The following is a 15,185-nucleotide window of genomic DNA, read 5'->3' as shown; positions in this document are numbered from 1 at the left end:
ATTCCGGCTACTTGGAGGCTGAGGCGGAAGGATCGCCGGAGCCCAGCAGGTCGAGGCTGCGGTGGCCGGGAGCGGCCACTGCACTCCAGTCTGGGCGACAGAGTGAGACTCCAACTCAAAAAAAAAAAGTAAAAAATAAAATAAAAAAGAAATGAATACTACAGGCATTAGGTCATCTTTGTAGATCCTGATGAAAACCTAACCCTTCCTTTCTTTTACTTCTGAGGGTAAATGTGCTTATCTGGGAGTGTTCTCATTGCTTTAGGGAAAGACAAATATAAGTGATAAACTTTACATGAAGAAAACAGGGTTGAACAAGAGAAAGGGGCCTTTGTACTCCGCAGGGAAAATGAAGATGAGGGAAATGATATCAGCGTTCTCACACGCATCGGACGCAGGTGGAAGATAAACACTTGCAAACAAACAAACCTGAAGTTCTGCATGAACTGCCGGAACTTGTCCACCCTCCTCGCCAGCGGCACAATCACGTTGATAAGTGTGTTGGCCATGTTGAGCTTTTCTTTTTTCACTTTCAGGATGGGGCCAAATGGTCGAAACAAGACGAGTCGTTTGAATTCGTGCTTGTGGTCCCCTTTGAAGGTGAGTTCATACAAGGTGCCTTTGTCCCTTTCTGTTCGATAGATCCCTGTTCAGAGAAAAACAAGGAAAGATTGTTTTAAAAATTAACCTTGGCTGCTGAGTGTTTTATAACCGTGATCTAGCACAAGATGCCTTTTAAAATGTGAGTTTAAATCTCTGTATCTAACAATTACTAGAAAATTAAAAATGCTCCCAATTAAGAATTCCAAGAGAAATCAAAATGCCATCAATTTAAAAGTCACAGTTATGAAGGCTTCATAAAAACATGGAAAAAATCTTGTAATGTTGAATACAAACTGTATTTATAGTATACAGAGGCATTTTTAAAAGGACTGTTAGGAAATATGCCAAAACAAGGCTATGATGTAGGGCGGGATTATGTGGTTTTTTTTTCTTTTCTGCTATGATCCAAGTTTTCTGAAATATGATTGGAATAAATTTATCTTAGAAATTACGGCCACTTCAGATGAACTGACTGTGCTGATTTATTTGGGGCACCTAGGAGTAGCTCAGCACTGATTGTGGGTTCTGGAGCCCTTTGGAAGCTTCTGGAAGCATTAAAACAGACAATATATAAAGCATCCAATATAGTGGTGGTGTGGGTACACATCATATTTAGTTTCCCGTCTTCCATCTTACCGCTAAGCGTGTGGCTCATTGTTTCAGAACACATACTCCCAAGCCAGACTGCCTGGGTTCAAACTCTGGCCCCACATGGTTACATTGGAAAACTACTTAACCTTTCTGTGTCTCATTTTCCCCACAGATTACTATGAAGAGTTAGCGCTTGAATATATATAAAGAGGACAGAACAGCACCAGCACACAGTAAACCCTCAATAAATGTCAGCTATCATCACTACCCACCTTCTTCCGAGATGGTACAGAAGCAGAAGTCTATCTATGTTCCCTTCAAACTGTGTTTCACCCCATGTCATTGTGACTGAAACTCCAGAGCATCGCTTGTCAGGTCAAAGACATGAAGTCAACATCTCAGCTTAACTCTCAGAATGAGCCCCAGAACCTAGATGACAGAATTTCCCTATCTAATAAGCAATCTCTCTGACACCTCAGATTTCCTTCCCAACATCACTGGTATTATGGGTGTTTTCTCTACAGTCAGAAAACAACAACAGTAAAATTCAACAAATCACCAGAAAAGTTTTTCTTTGATTTATATAGTAGGCCCCCCCTTAATCCCCAATTTCAATGATCTGGGGTAGAGTACAATAATATATTTTGAGAGAGAGAGAGAGAGAGAGAGAGAGACAGACAGAATGCATTCACACAATGTTTATTACAGCATATTATTAAAATAGTTCTATTTTATTATTAGTTATTGTTATTAATCTCTTACTATGCTTAATTTATAAATTAAACTTTGTCATAGGTATGTATGTACAGAAAAAAAAAACATAGTAATATAGGGTTTGGTACCATCTGTGGTTTCAGGCATCCACTAGGGGTCTTAGAACATCTTCCCTGAGGACTGGATAGACCACTGTACCATGTTTTCTATCCATGCTCCTTCTTCTTCCTCTTAATCACTACATTAGCTAAGGATATACCACCCAGTCTTTGAGTAGCTACAAAAATAAATCTCCAGGGAAAAATATCTGCCTATAGTCAGTTACAGCTTCTCAAGGCCTCTCACAAACCACATCTCTTTTCTTCCTGACACTCCCTCTTCCTATTTTTTGTGGGAACTACACATAATATTGCCAAGTTTTCGCCTCTGTTCTTTGCCTTATAGGAGCTTTTCATCTTACAGCACTGGTTTTACAGCTTCTTTGAGCCTGTTCAAAGTTTTGATCTTCTCAAGGTGCCAGAGAGAAGAGTCTGGTCTTGTGAATGTTCAAGGTAATCTCATGTCTCCTGCTGTCCTCTGGGCCTGTCTGAAGATACAAAATGCACAGCCCACAAGCAGTTGGCATGGGTGATTTAAGGACCCAGGCACAGAGTTAACAAGGACTCAGTTCTCTTTGGAAGTCTTCACCAATTGCGTGGGTAATGGAGAGTCCTGCCCAACTGCCTTCAGAGTCAGGAAAGCTGAGAGAGGTTTACTGAGCTTGGGTTGGAAAAGAACTGAGTACCTGCAGGGACCAGTCATGGAAGAAAGAAGGCTCATTTCTTAGGAAACTCACAGGACTTCTTTGAAAACATTAAGTGAGTCCCTTCAAAGTGTGTTCCTTCTTTCAGGTGAGTAGTACCAATGAGGAAACAGGTTCTTTCCCCGCCTCTAACATCGTCTAGAGTAACCTGGTGAGCTACCAGCTCCCAGGGCCTACATGGGGTGGGGATTAGTCAAAAAGGAGCCATAGACGGTCACAGAAGGCACATCTGCACAGGGGAAGCAGGCCTGCTAGTGTAAGTGGCTGTGTCTCGTCTCACGTCTGTTATTCAGTGTCAGCAGCATAACGTCTCCACACAGTAATAAACATGGAAAGGCAGCTGACAGTTTAATGTGCAGATAAAAATGTACTTGGGCCGGGAGATGGTTTCTTCAACGGAGTCATTTTCTTTCTCAGAGGCAGGATAAGAACCATAGACTTTAAAAAATCTAAATCCACAGAGTTGAAAATACAGGTAGCAATATATCCAAACCCATCTCAAGAGATGGACATCTATCTATGCAATGCCCAGAGAATGCGATCATTCTTATTCATAATGATTCCTATAACTATAGGACACGAGCTACCTTGGAAGTACCGGAATCATCAGCCCAAGAGGACAGGGGCCCCAGCCATGGCCAGCGGTTCCAGGTATGACACTTCACCCACCGGGAAGGTCACAGTGCCCAGGCTTACCCAGTACATCATAATTTAAGCTGTTTTCTCATTGTCTTCCACATACTGTACCTTGAAACAGTCATTACACCCACTTTTAGCATGTTTCCCTATATCCTGATTATTCTAATTATGTCTTACACATCTGATTTTAGATCCTTGAATTTCACCTATTTTCAATGTTATTTAAAACTCTCTTGCAACCTACTTCTACCAAAAGCCACACCCGCCCATCCACTGGCCACACCCACAAAGACACATTCCATCCCAGCACCCAGAGAGCACACTCAGTTTGTCTTCTTTCAAGACAAAGGACAGCACCTGAAAGAACCCTTTTGCTTCCTCAAACTCTTCAGTAGAGAGAACACAAAGGAACTGAGAGAAAGGAAGGGGGGCAGATGCATTTTGAGGCAGGAATGGCTTTTAAGCCAATAAGCTGACATGTCCAAATGGCAAATGCACAACAAAACAGCCCCGCAGACACCTTCCTTGTACTATATTATAGGATAATATCATCTTATGTACCAGACAAATTAAAGATCGAAATCAGAACTTTGGAGCCAGCTTAGATATCCGTTCAGACATCCTGCCTGGCACTACTTTTTCCTTCCTGCCCTCCACAGTGGCTAAGCTTGTTTTGAGTTTGGTGTTACCACTCCCTGTGCAAGTCTTCCAATGCCTGTTATCCTGCTCAAGGGGCCAGGTTCTAGGCCCCCCAACTAGGTGGGGACATCTCTACATATCCCAGACAGATCTGTAGTCTCCTGCCAGGAGCTAACCAGGTGCCTGCCTCTCTCTGTCCTGTCTTTAATGTAGGATCTTGGAAATCATGACGCCAAAGAACAAGGAAAGTACCACTCCTGACTTTCATGTTTCTCTCCCTCACTCAATGTTGTGATGTTGAGCCTCTATGGAACTTGTCCTTAAGCCTCCCACCTACAAAAAGTTATCTTCATTCTTGATGGGATTTTCATTTTCATAAATGTTCTGGAGATGGATGGTGGTGATTGTTGCACAACAATAAATGACTTAATGCAGCTGAACTTTACACTTAAATATAGTTAAGTGGCACAGTGGCTTATGCCTGTAATCTCAGCATGTTGAGAGGCTGAGATGGACAGATTGCTTGAGCCCAGGAGTTTGAGACCAACCTGAGCAACATAGCAAAATCTCATCTCTACCAAAAAAAAAAAAAAAAGAATTAGTTGGGTGTGGTGGCACACACCTGTAGTCTCAGCGGTCAGGATCATGCCACTGCACTCCAGCCCAGACAACAGAGTAAGACCTTGACTCTAAAACAAAAAAGTAAAAAAGATGGTACACTTTATGTAATGTGTGTTTACCACAATAACTGCTCTCCTCTGAAAAGTTCTTTCAGTTCCTCACAGACTCACAGTCTGTGCACCAGTCTTATCTTTCTGCCTTCCACCCATTCTAAATCTGACTTCTGCTCTGGGAAGACTCCCAGGACACTCTCAGTCCAAAGGGATCGCTCATCCTCAGGCACTTTCATCATATAGCTTTTAAACTCTTCCTTCCTAAACTGCTTTTTTGGCACATGACAACTTGAAAGAACCTTGGGGAGCTGGGCATGGTGGCTCACACCTGCAATCCCGTCACTTTAGGAGGCTGAGGTGAGGGATTGCTTGAACTCAGGAGTTCAAGACCAGCCTGGGCAACATAGTGACATCTTGTCTCTACAAAAATAAAAAAATTAGTCAAGCGTGGTGGGGTATGTCTGTAGTCCCAGCTACTGAGACTGAGGTGGAAGGATCATCTGAGCCCAGGAGGTCAAGGCTGTGGTAAGCTGTGATCGTGCCACTGCACTCCAGGCTGGGTGACAAGAGTGAGAGTCTGACTCAAAAAAAAAAAAATCAAAAAACAAAATAAGATAAAAAATTTGAAAGAACTTTGGGGATCATCTTGTCCAGCCTTCTCATTTGACTGTTGAACAAAATGAGGCCCGAGAAGTTGTGTTTTGCTTGCATTTACCTAACATAAGCAACTGACTAGAACAAACCTTGTTCAAGGTTTACTACCTAGACATATGCCACATTGACAACTCAGAGCATAGAAAAAATCCAGAATATGAAAACAGTTTCTGAGAAATCAGAAGAAACAATAGAAAATCTGTAGTAAAACGCACTTGTACACAGCTCATTTACCCACAGCTCACCCTTCCATCTTTCCTAGAGCTTTCCTTTTACTTTACTGGGCGATTTTGGCAGTTGCTAAGTAACAGTTATCTGAAGTCCTAATCTATAACACATCAAAAGGAATAACTTTTGAAAGGGAGAATTCTAATAGAATAAAAGATATTTTCTTTGGTTTTAATAAAAGATATTTTCAACAAGAAAAGAGTATTTGGGAAAAGAAAATCTATAACAGACAGAAATAGTGGTATCCAGTGGCAGGTAAACTCCAAGACGCAGGACATCATTTTCTTTTTATTTATTGTAAATATGCAAGACAATTTAATATAAAGCAAAAAACACTCCAGCAATGTAAATTGCCTTTGAAGACATCGTCATAAGAGCTTAGACCTGCTTACTCTGTTACACTATAAACACGTATTCTGTTTATTCAAAAAGAAAAACAGGTTAAAAAAAAAATACCCAAGAAAGATTTTACTCTGAAATGGTAAGCTTTCTACTCTAAAATAGTAATTTTTAAAACTATTCTGTTGTTTCAGTCATCTAGAAAATTCTGCTTCGATGGCATATCTCATTCCCAGACCACATGAGATAAATGAGACATCATTACAGTGCCATCGCCTGCCAGCTCTATTTTTGTAGGTAAAGTAGTAGACTCGTGACATTTGTGAAAGAGATGTCCTACAAGACTGCCACGAATCCCCAAGTGCTCAGATACTTTAAAGGCAATCATTCTCCCTATAAAAAGCAATAAAAAAATTCCACTTTAAAAAGGGCTTTTCTTCGTCTGCGGGGTTATGGATTCTGACTCTCTCCTATATCACGCAGTTCATCTGTTCACCATGGCTCCAGACTTGTCCTCGTTCGGTTTATTACTGTTTCAACTTTCACTGAGTTTCTGTCACTTGAAAATAAATAGCTGCACTGACTGATGTACTTGCTGAAACAATCCATGAATCACTTTTTCCTATTTCCTATATATTGCATTTGTTGTGTATTTGTTCATGTCACAGATCCAGGCAGACAGATCCAATATCTGGTTCCTAATCTATCAGAAATGTCTAAGAACCCTACTTGGAACTCCTTCTCACTATATCACTGGTACTAGCATTCGACTTTTTTTCCAGAGTCTTTCTTCCCCTCCACCCCAATCCCCCGGAGAACTACAACATACATATCATCTCATAAAGGCCACTGGGCATTTGACAATGAGTAGGAAATGAAGGCTGGTTAAAATTCCAGTTCCAGAATGGGCTGGGCTCCTCACCAGGTGACCTGCCAGTCTCACACAATCAGATGACAGTTTTATCCTTACTGATTTTTCTTATGGCTACTATTTACCATGAATTGTATTCTGTACTAGAGATATAAAGATGAACATCATAAACTTACTAGGCTTTTGGAATTCACAGTCTAGAGAGAAAAACAGGTGAACGAAACAGGCATCGATATGGTAAGTACTTAACAGAGTCTGACCAAGGTGTAAGGAAACAAAAATGAGGGTGTCTCCACCTGGTGGAGGGTCTGGACAGTCTGATAGGAGCTGCTACACCACAACTGAAGACTGAGCGGGTATTGGTCAAGACTATATATAACATCAGGGAGGGAATTGCAAGGAAAGAAAACCACATAAGCAAAGATACTGAAAAAGCAAAACAAACAGACAAAACCCGGCTTGTCAGGTTTGGCCCTCTTGAGGCAGATTGGCAAGGCTGGAGTGCCATGGGCAGGTGTGGGCGGGAGGTGGAGATATGCTGGAAGGACAGAGCCACAGTACTCAGGCCCACAGTGTTACCCCCACAGGTGCAACCTGTCATGCAGCACAGGGGAGCCAGATCGATCTTCTCGCAGGAGAGAGAGGAGATCTTTTTAGGACTATCCTCTTCCAGCAGTGAGAGGCATGGTTGGGCAAGAATGAATGGACAAGAGAATGAGGTCAGAGAGCAATGAGGAAAGAACCACCATGGCTCAATGAGAACTGACAAGGGCCTGAACTAAGACGGTGGCAATGCAGGTGATGAGAAATGGAAAGAAGCTTGAGAGAACTTGGTTAGAAAACGAGATGGCAGGTGCAGGAGAGGGAGAAAAGGCAGCTGGCTCCAGTTACAGGTGAGAAAGGGGTCATGAACTAAGCTTTGGACATGCCGATTGAAGGAGGTGTATGAGTTGGTTTGCGGTTTGGCAGGTAGGTCTTTTGTAGACATATAGATTTAGGGGTCTGCCATATAAGCTCAAGTTGTGGGTGTGGGTCACTTCAGCCAGGAGGAATCTGTAGAAGAGGTAGCCCAGAATGCAGGCCCAGGGCATGCCAATCTTCAGGTGCAGGATGCATGGATCTAAGAAGTCACAATGACGGCAATGCGCAGAGGGGCAGCAGAGAGCAGCATCAGGAAACCCAGCAGATGCTTGAGGGCTTGCTCAACTGCGCCAACCACTGCTCCAAGGTTAAGTAAGATGAGGATGAAGTTGGCCCACTGATTAGGGCAAGAAGGAGATCTTAGCAACCGTTTCAGAGACGTGACAGGGTGCAAGCTCGACTGCGGTAGATCTGAAAGATGATAAGAGATGAAGGGGCGGCCGTGAGTTGAGTATTTTTCCTTCCTTGAAACTGTCAGGTTTGTTCCTGTCTCAGGACCTTTGCTCTTTCTTGCCTCTCTGCCTGGGATGCTTTCCCCCGGGTTCTAGCATGGCCAGATCGTTCCCATCATTTAGGTCCCAACCCAAATGCCACCTCCAAAGGAGGCCCTCTCTAGTTTTACTCTCTGAAGCCCTCTGCCCCCACAGTCCCTCTGTCACCTCTCTCACATGACTCCATTCTAGTTTTTTCATCACACATGCTCTAAATGTGTTTCCTTACCTATCTATTTATGATTGTTCCCTCTACCGGAAGGTGAGCTCTAGGAAAGCCAGAACATTGTGTCTTTAGGTTGCAGCCTAGTGAGTATTTGCTTTGCAGAAGGAAGGGAAGGAGGGAAGAAAGAAGAAAGGGAAGGTGCCTGGCTAGAAAGGGGATCCATGCAATAAAGTAGAAGCTAGAGAAACTTATGGAGCTGGCATAGTGTATTCTTTAAAAAAAAACTAGAACGAGAAACAATTTCTTCATATGTTGAGAGGCAGGAACAAACAGAAATGGATAATGAGGACACACAGATGGAACGAGAAGGTAAGAGGTGGATGGGAAAGGCTTGGTATTGGACAGGAAGGATCATGTAGTCCCCAGAACAGGGAAGAAGAAGAAGAAGAAGAAGGGTTGGGGAGGCAACCCCTCTGGGTCCCCTCCTACTGTGGGAGCTTTTCTGTCCGCTTAATAAATCCTGCTTTAAAAAAAAGAGGAAGAGCTGGGCTCGGTGGCTCAGCCTGTAGTCCCACGCCTTTGGGAGGCTGAGGTGAGTGGACTGCCTGAGCCCACGGGTTCGAGACCCGCCTGGGCAGCAAGACCTCATCTCTGCAATAAATCAAAAAATCAGCTGGGCGTGATAGCGCGCGCCTGTAGTTCTGGCTACTCGGAAGGCTGAGGTGGAAGGATCGCCAGAGCCCAGCAGGTCGAGGCTGCGGTGACCGGGAGTGGCCACTGCACTCCAGTCTGGGCAACAGAGTGAGACTCCAACTCAAAAAAAAAAAAAAAAAAAAAAAGAGGAAGAAGGAGGGCTGGGGTGTGTATAGACAGTGCAAGTTTGGGGCAAGAAGCCACAGGAGCTCATGGCACACACGTCGTTAATTTCTCAGTGAAACAGACTGAGGGGGTCGGGTGGAATAATGGGCTTGTGAGGAGTGTTGGAGGCTGGGATGGGACAGTGGAGAATGGAAGATGAGGAGGGCGTGAAAAGGAATTACAAAACAATGCAGAATACGGCAGGGCTGGAGAGCGTGAATTTGCTGCACAGACATCAGCATGCACGTTCAGTGGCTTCTCTCCAGCAGCATAAGGAACACAGGTAAAGGAGGAGGAAGACAGTGACTCACTGAGCTGGGACTGGGCTCTGCAGGACAGGTGAGGGCAAGGAAGGCGGGCACAGGGAATCAAGTGGTGGAGGGGTGCATGATGGGGCCCAGACTGGGGAGGGAAAGCCTCAGGAGAGGCAGAGACAAAAGACAGGAAGGGTCAGAGCATAGATGCAATGAGAATTAGCAATGAGGCTGAGGTCAGAAAAAGTAACAGAAGGGACGGGGAAAAACAGACTCTGAGGATGTTTAAGCTTAGCCTGTTCCGGGTGACAAACAGGCCCAGGACGTGGCTACCCTGGAAACTGGGTCTCTGCACTTTTCTCCCTCAGTGCTGTCTCGAGTTGGCCAGACCCAGACAGCAGGCTGCTCAAAATACAAATACACAGGTCTCTTGTTCACCTTCAGTTCTTCTTATGCAAGACTCTCTTCCCATAGCCTTACTTTCATTCTCATATGAAATGAGCTATTGCATCACTAATAGTCAGGCTAGTACAAGAAAAGAGTTGAAACCAGAATTGCATTCATTAATACCACTGTGAACAACTTTTTAAAAACATGACCCTTAAAATATATTAGAGTCTTTGCAGTACTTTATAACGAGATGGGAATGACAAGTTTTTAATTTTTTTTTAATTAAAAAAAATATTTTATGGCCAGGCGCGGTGGCTCAAGCCTATAATCCCAGCACTTTGGAAGGCCGAGGCAAGAGGACTGCCTGAGCCCAGGGGTTCAAGACCAGCCTGGGCAACTGGGTGAGACCTTGTCTCTAAAATTAGCTAGGTGTGGTAGCACACACCTGTAGTTCTGGCTACTTGGAAGGCTGAGGTGGAAGGATTGCCTGAGCCCAGCAGATCGACACTGGGGTGGCCGTGAGAATGCTACTGCACTTCAGCCTGGGCGACGGAGTGAGACTCCACCTAAAAAAAAATTATTTTAGAATCAGGGGTACATGTGAAGATTAGTTTATAGGTATATTGTGTGATGGTGAAGTTTGGGCTTCCGATGAGTCCTCTCCCCCTTGGTGGTGAGCATGGCACCTGACGGGTGGTTTTACACCCCTTAGTGCCCTTTCCTCTCCACTTTAGCAGTGTTCAGTGTCTGCTGTTGCCATCCTTGTGCCCGTGTATGCCCAGTGGCATAGCCTTACTTTAAGACACCAACAGTTAGAAATTCCACATGCTCGACGCCTGCTTGAACTACGTGGAGTTTAGGAGGCCAGATGGGGATGGTAGAGGCAGAGATAGAATGGAGTTCTGCAGAGATTCCAAAACAAACATCTGAGGAGGGGAAGTCAGAGCAGCCATTATCAGGGTGAGTTTCCGAACAGCTGCAGGACTTCCTCTCCAAACACAGAGGAACAGTATATCCAGGATGTGGAAAAGCAGAAAACAAGATATAGGTAGAAGCAATGAGCAAGCATTAAAAGGTCAAGGATCAATTGTGTGAGCAAGCTATTGTCTGTAGGTCAGTCACTGACCTTGTCTATGTGCAATGATGTAAGCAACTTACCACCAAAACAGAGGACGTACAGTCTAACTGAAATTTACAATACCCCTGATGTGCTCACAGACTGACAGGCAAATGACTAGAAATCTAATAGCAATGTCATGGTAAAGCTCTCTGAATGTATAAATCAACTTGACCATCAAAAAGATATTTATAACCCTTCTTTCTGTTCCATTCTTCCTTTCTTTTTGAGACTGACTTTTGAGAATAGAAAAACATCAAGAAAGATGATTTTTGAAAAACCTATCAACATTCCAAAGAAAAGTCAGTCTTAAAACTCACCTTTGTGTGAGTGTAAATTGGCCCAACCTCTGTGGAAAACAGTGTGGCAATTCCTAAAAGATCTAAAAATCGACTTCCCATACAACCCCACAATTCCCTTACTGGGAATATACCCGGAGGAACTCAAATCACTCTATGAAAAAAGTACCTGCACCCACATGTTTATTGCAGCATTATGCACAACAGCAAAAACATGGAGCCAACCGTGCTGCCCATCAAAAGAGGACTGAATTTAAAAATGTGGTACATATACATGATGGAATATTATGCAGCCATAAAGAAGGACAAAACTATGAACTTCGCAGCAACTTGGATGGATTTAGAGTCTATAATACTGAGTGATCTATCACAGAAACAAAGAACTGAGTATCGCATGTTCTCAATCATAAGCAGACCTTGAACAGCTATCGTAATACTATAAGAAAGGGATGGCAGTAGTGAGAAACTGCCAAGGGAAGGCAAGGGCAGGATTGGCAGTAGTGGGAAACTGCCGGGGTGGGGCATACCTCGTCAACAAGGGTACCCATATAATATACATTTGTATACCTAACCCTGAATTGTACCCCACATAATTAAAATAAAAAATTTAAAAAAGAACAACAACAAAAACTCATCTTTGAAGAGTAAAGTAATATATTATTGATTGATTCATTGGCTCAATTTCTTTATTTTTAACATACAGGATTAATAATAATACCTCTTCAGAAGGTTATTGTGAAGATTAAATAAATTAATACATGTAAAACATTCATGCCTGATGCACAGGAAGTACTAAGTGATGTTAGCAATAACAATAATAACTGTCATTACTGTTATGATTATCATGTCATTCCATTGCTTGGTTAATCATTTAATGGAATATTGTTCTCAGTCAGATAAGTCAGAACTCCAGAGCAAGCACCTCCACTTACTGTACTGGCATTAAATATGCTTGAAAGCAGAATCCAATTACTAATTTTTTAAAAGTTGCCTCTGTGAACCCAGAGATGTGAAGATTTTTGATATTCTGGTAAAAAGCCTCATACTCTGCAAATTAGCATATGTAATATTTGGGTCAAGGTAATTTTTAGCAGAATTGAGATAAGATTTTTTTTAAGAAGTAGCTTGAAAAACCCCTTTTTTATTGTCTAATGTCAACTACAAATTTTAAATTATTAACTTCAAAGTCCTTTGTCACTTGCAGTGACCCCCTCCCTTAACCATCCATTGTGGTTAGCAAAACCTTGCACCATATCACACCTTGACCACCATCTGCAATCACTAAGGTAATTATAATGGGTTCCTCCCCTCTTCCAGACACACTGAGTCTCCTGGCTCTTCCAGACAAACTTCTGATTTGACCAACACCTATGCCAGAGACTCCCAGGCTAACTCTGACTTCACCGCTGACTTTGCACCACCTTAAATAAGATATTTAATAACTTTGGGTTCCTATTTCCTGGTCTTAAAAATTGGATCACATGGTATATATTCAAAGCATCAGCATCAACGGCTTTGCGCTTCAAGGAAAGTCATAAGTAGAGTCTCTCACAAGCATTAATTTTGTTGAACTGACTCATCTACTTAATCAGTAGTAGGAATTCATTTTAGTTTTACAAATAGGCTATAAGATTGAATCCAGTGGATATTTGGGGGAAATCTATGTGTATTTTTGTGGAACTTCTAAACTTCAAATAAACCACAGCAAGCTGAAGTTTAAGAAAAGAATCCCAAGTCTAGAAAATAGGTTATAATTTCCTACCATAATAGACATTAGTTGACACATCTATCTACGACAGTAGAAACTGATAAGCTTGAGAAAATACAGATTTTTGGGCCTCGCATGAGACCTATCACAGTGAGGTCTGAGAACTAGTTTTTGGGACCCATTGGTTTACCTCAAACTGGTACAGTATGAGTCTTCAGTAAATATGAGAGTAGAAATGAAGAACTAGCCATTGTAATAAATAATAATAATGGTCTGAGTTAAAGGGGTTTCTGATGAGAGATTAGCTATGACTGAATGCCCACTAAACAGCTGCTATCACAAAGGCTGAATCTGTTATCTATGTTGGTTCCATGGAAGTCATAAAAAGGGAGAGAAATTAACGCCCAAACCAACTTCGAAAACCAACATGAAAAGCACATTGGTAGTCCCAATTCTTTCCCCCAACTTTGAATACTTACTTCCTCAACAGAGGAAGCTATAACCCAAACTTTGAAAGAATATTATTTATTTGCTTTTTAAAAAAAAATGTGGACTTGTGTGGAGAAGTAAAGGCAGTATTTTAAATGCAATCCGAACAATGCATCCTTTCTTGCAAATGCTGTAGGGTCACAGGGCAGCAGCTAAAGGCAAGATGATGGTGAATGGAAGGAATGCTCCTGTTAACCCATTAAACCCAGCAACTCATCGTCTTGACAATCCTTCCATAAGCCCTTTCCATTCTTGGTAATAGATTATAGAAAGATGAATAAGACATGGACCCTAGCCTGGAAGGGGTGCAAATTTGGAGCACAGAAACAGAAGTAAGTGGTAATAGCACTGTAGTCAGTGCTGGGGGTGCACAAAGAAACCTCTAACTCCTGCTGGAGAGATTTCAGGCAGGCCATCCAGACAGGAAGTATTTGCCACCCCATGGATTTGGGGTTTTGTTTGGATCTTGGTTTGGGGGTTTTATTTTTGGACAATCCCTATCGCTAAAACATAACCTATAACAATCTGAACCTTAAGCTGTAAAAATGTCTCTTCTAATCACCATAAAATTGTGAAGAAACCTCCCCCCAGAGATGAGCTTTCAATTAGAAGAATGAATCCTGTGCCACGTTTTTCTCCCAGCTCCTTAGAAACACAGACACACACAGATACAGACATACATCTCCACTGATCACCAAGGGGATCTAGGACGAACAATGAGAAAGTAAAAAAGCGTTTCTTTCCTTTGGGGTGAAGAGCACACAAGGATACTGAATATTGGCAGCTATGAGGTTTGTCAATCCCAAAGGAGCATCTTTTTTTAATAGAATAATATGCTCAGAATGCCAAGCTATGTTTCAGCCATACTCAACTCCTGTATTTTGGCAAGTCACATAATGACAGCTCAGATAACAAAGCCCGGGAAAGTTCTTACAGAGACAATCTGGCATGGGAGAAAGAGAAACCAGAATTTCAATTCTAGTCAACCACTAACTTGCTCTATTCTGAAAGCCTCCATTTCCCCAGCTACACAATGACAGTCCCTAAATGAGACACAACTTGCCATTTCCATGAGACAGCAATAAACCAGAAGAAAGACAACTGTAGTCTTAGTATTATGATAGCCACTGTCTTGACAAAATCCCTACAGTGAAGCCGGGCTCAGTGGCTCAGCCTGTAATCCCACGCATTTGGGAGGCTGAGGTGAGTGGATTGACTGAGCCCAAGGGTTCGAGACCCGGCTGGGCAACTTGGCGAGACCTCATCTCTACAATAAATCAAAACAATCAGCCGGGTGTGGTAGCGCACGCCTGTAATTCTGGCTACTTGTAAGGCTGAGGCGGAGGGATCGCCGGAGCCCAGCAGGTTGAGGCTGCGGTGGCCGGGAGCGGCCACTGCACTCCAGTCTGGGCGACAGAGTGAGACTCCAACTCAAAAAAAAAAAAAAAAAAAAAATCCCTACAGTGACTTTATTAACATATCATATGACTGATGTTGTACTGGAGAATAAAAGAAATTCCATAAGATGTCAGCAGAATGGGGCCTATTTGATGCACCATTTTCCAATGACGGTTTAATATAAGGAATTTTAAAAAACTTAGAAAACCTATAGGAATAGATAAAATGTAGCATGTTTGGGTAGCACTTTCTAAATAGTTCTTCTCAAATGATTCATGACCCCCAAATTCTTTGACAATGTTCTCATCAAGAGGAGGGGTCTATGTGCTCCCCCCCCCCC

The 15,185-nt window shown here is 42.6% G+C and overlaps 1 protein-coding gene across 1 annotated transcript in view; it reads right to left on the bottom strand.

The window, feature by feature from the left end:
* The window catches only part of CSGALNACT1 (chondroitin sulfate N-acetylgalactosaminyltransferase 1), a 93,644-nt gene that overhangs the window by 48,138 nt on the left and 30,321 nt on the right, over positions 1-15,185 (bottom strand). Inside the window, exon 2 of the mRNA XM_008073994.1 lies at positions 430-646. Within this exon, the coding sequence (XP_008072185.1) occupies positions 430-646 (217 nt within the window). The remainder of the gene's footprint in view (positions 1-429; positions 647-15,185) is intronic.

This window comes from Carlito syrichta, unplaced genomic scaffold (assembly GCF_000164805.1).
Source record: "Carlito syrichta isolate Samal-C Ts95f unplaced genomic scaffold, Tarsius_syrichta-2.0.1 Scaffold316252, whole genome shotgun sequence".
In the NCBI taxonomy this organism is placed as follows: Eukaryota; Metazoa; Chordata; class Mammalia; order Primates; family Tarsiidae; genus Carlito; species Carlito syrichta.
This window is presented reverse-complemented; position numbering and strand designations above follow the sequence as displayed.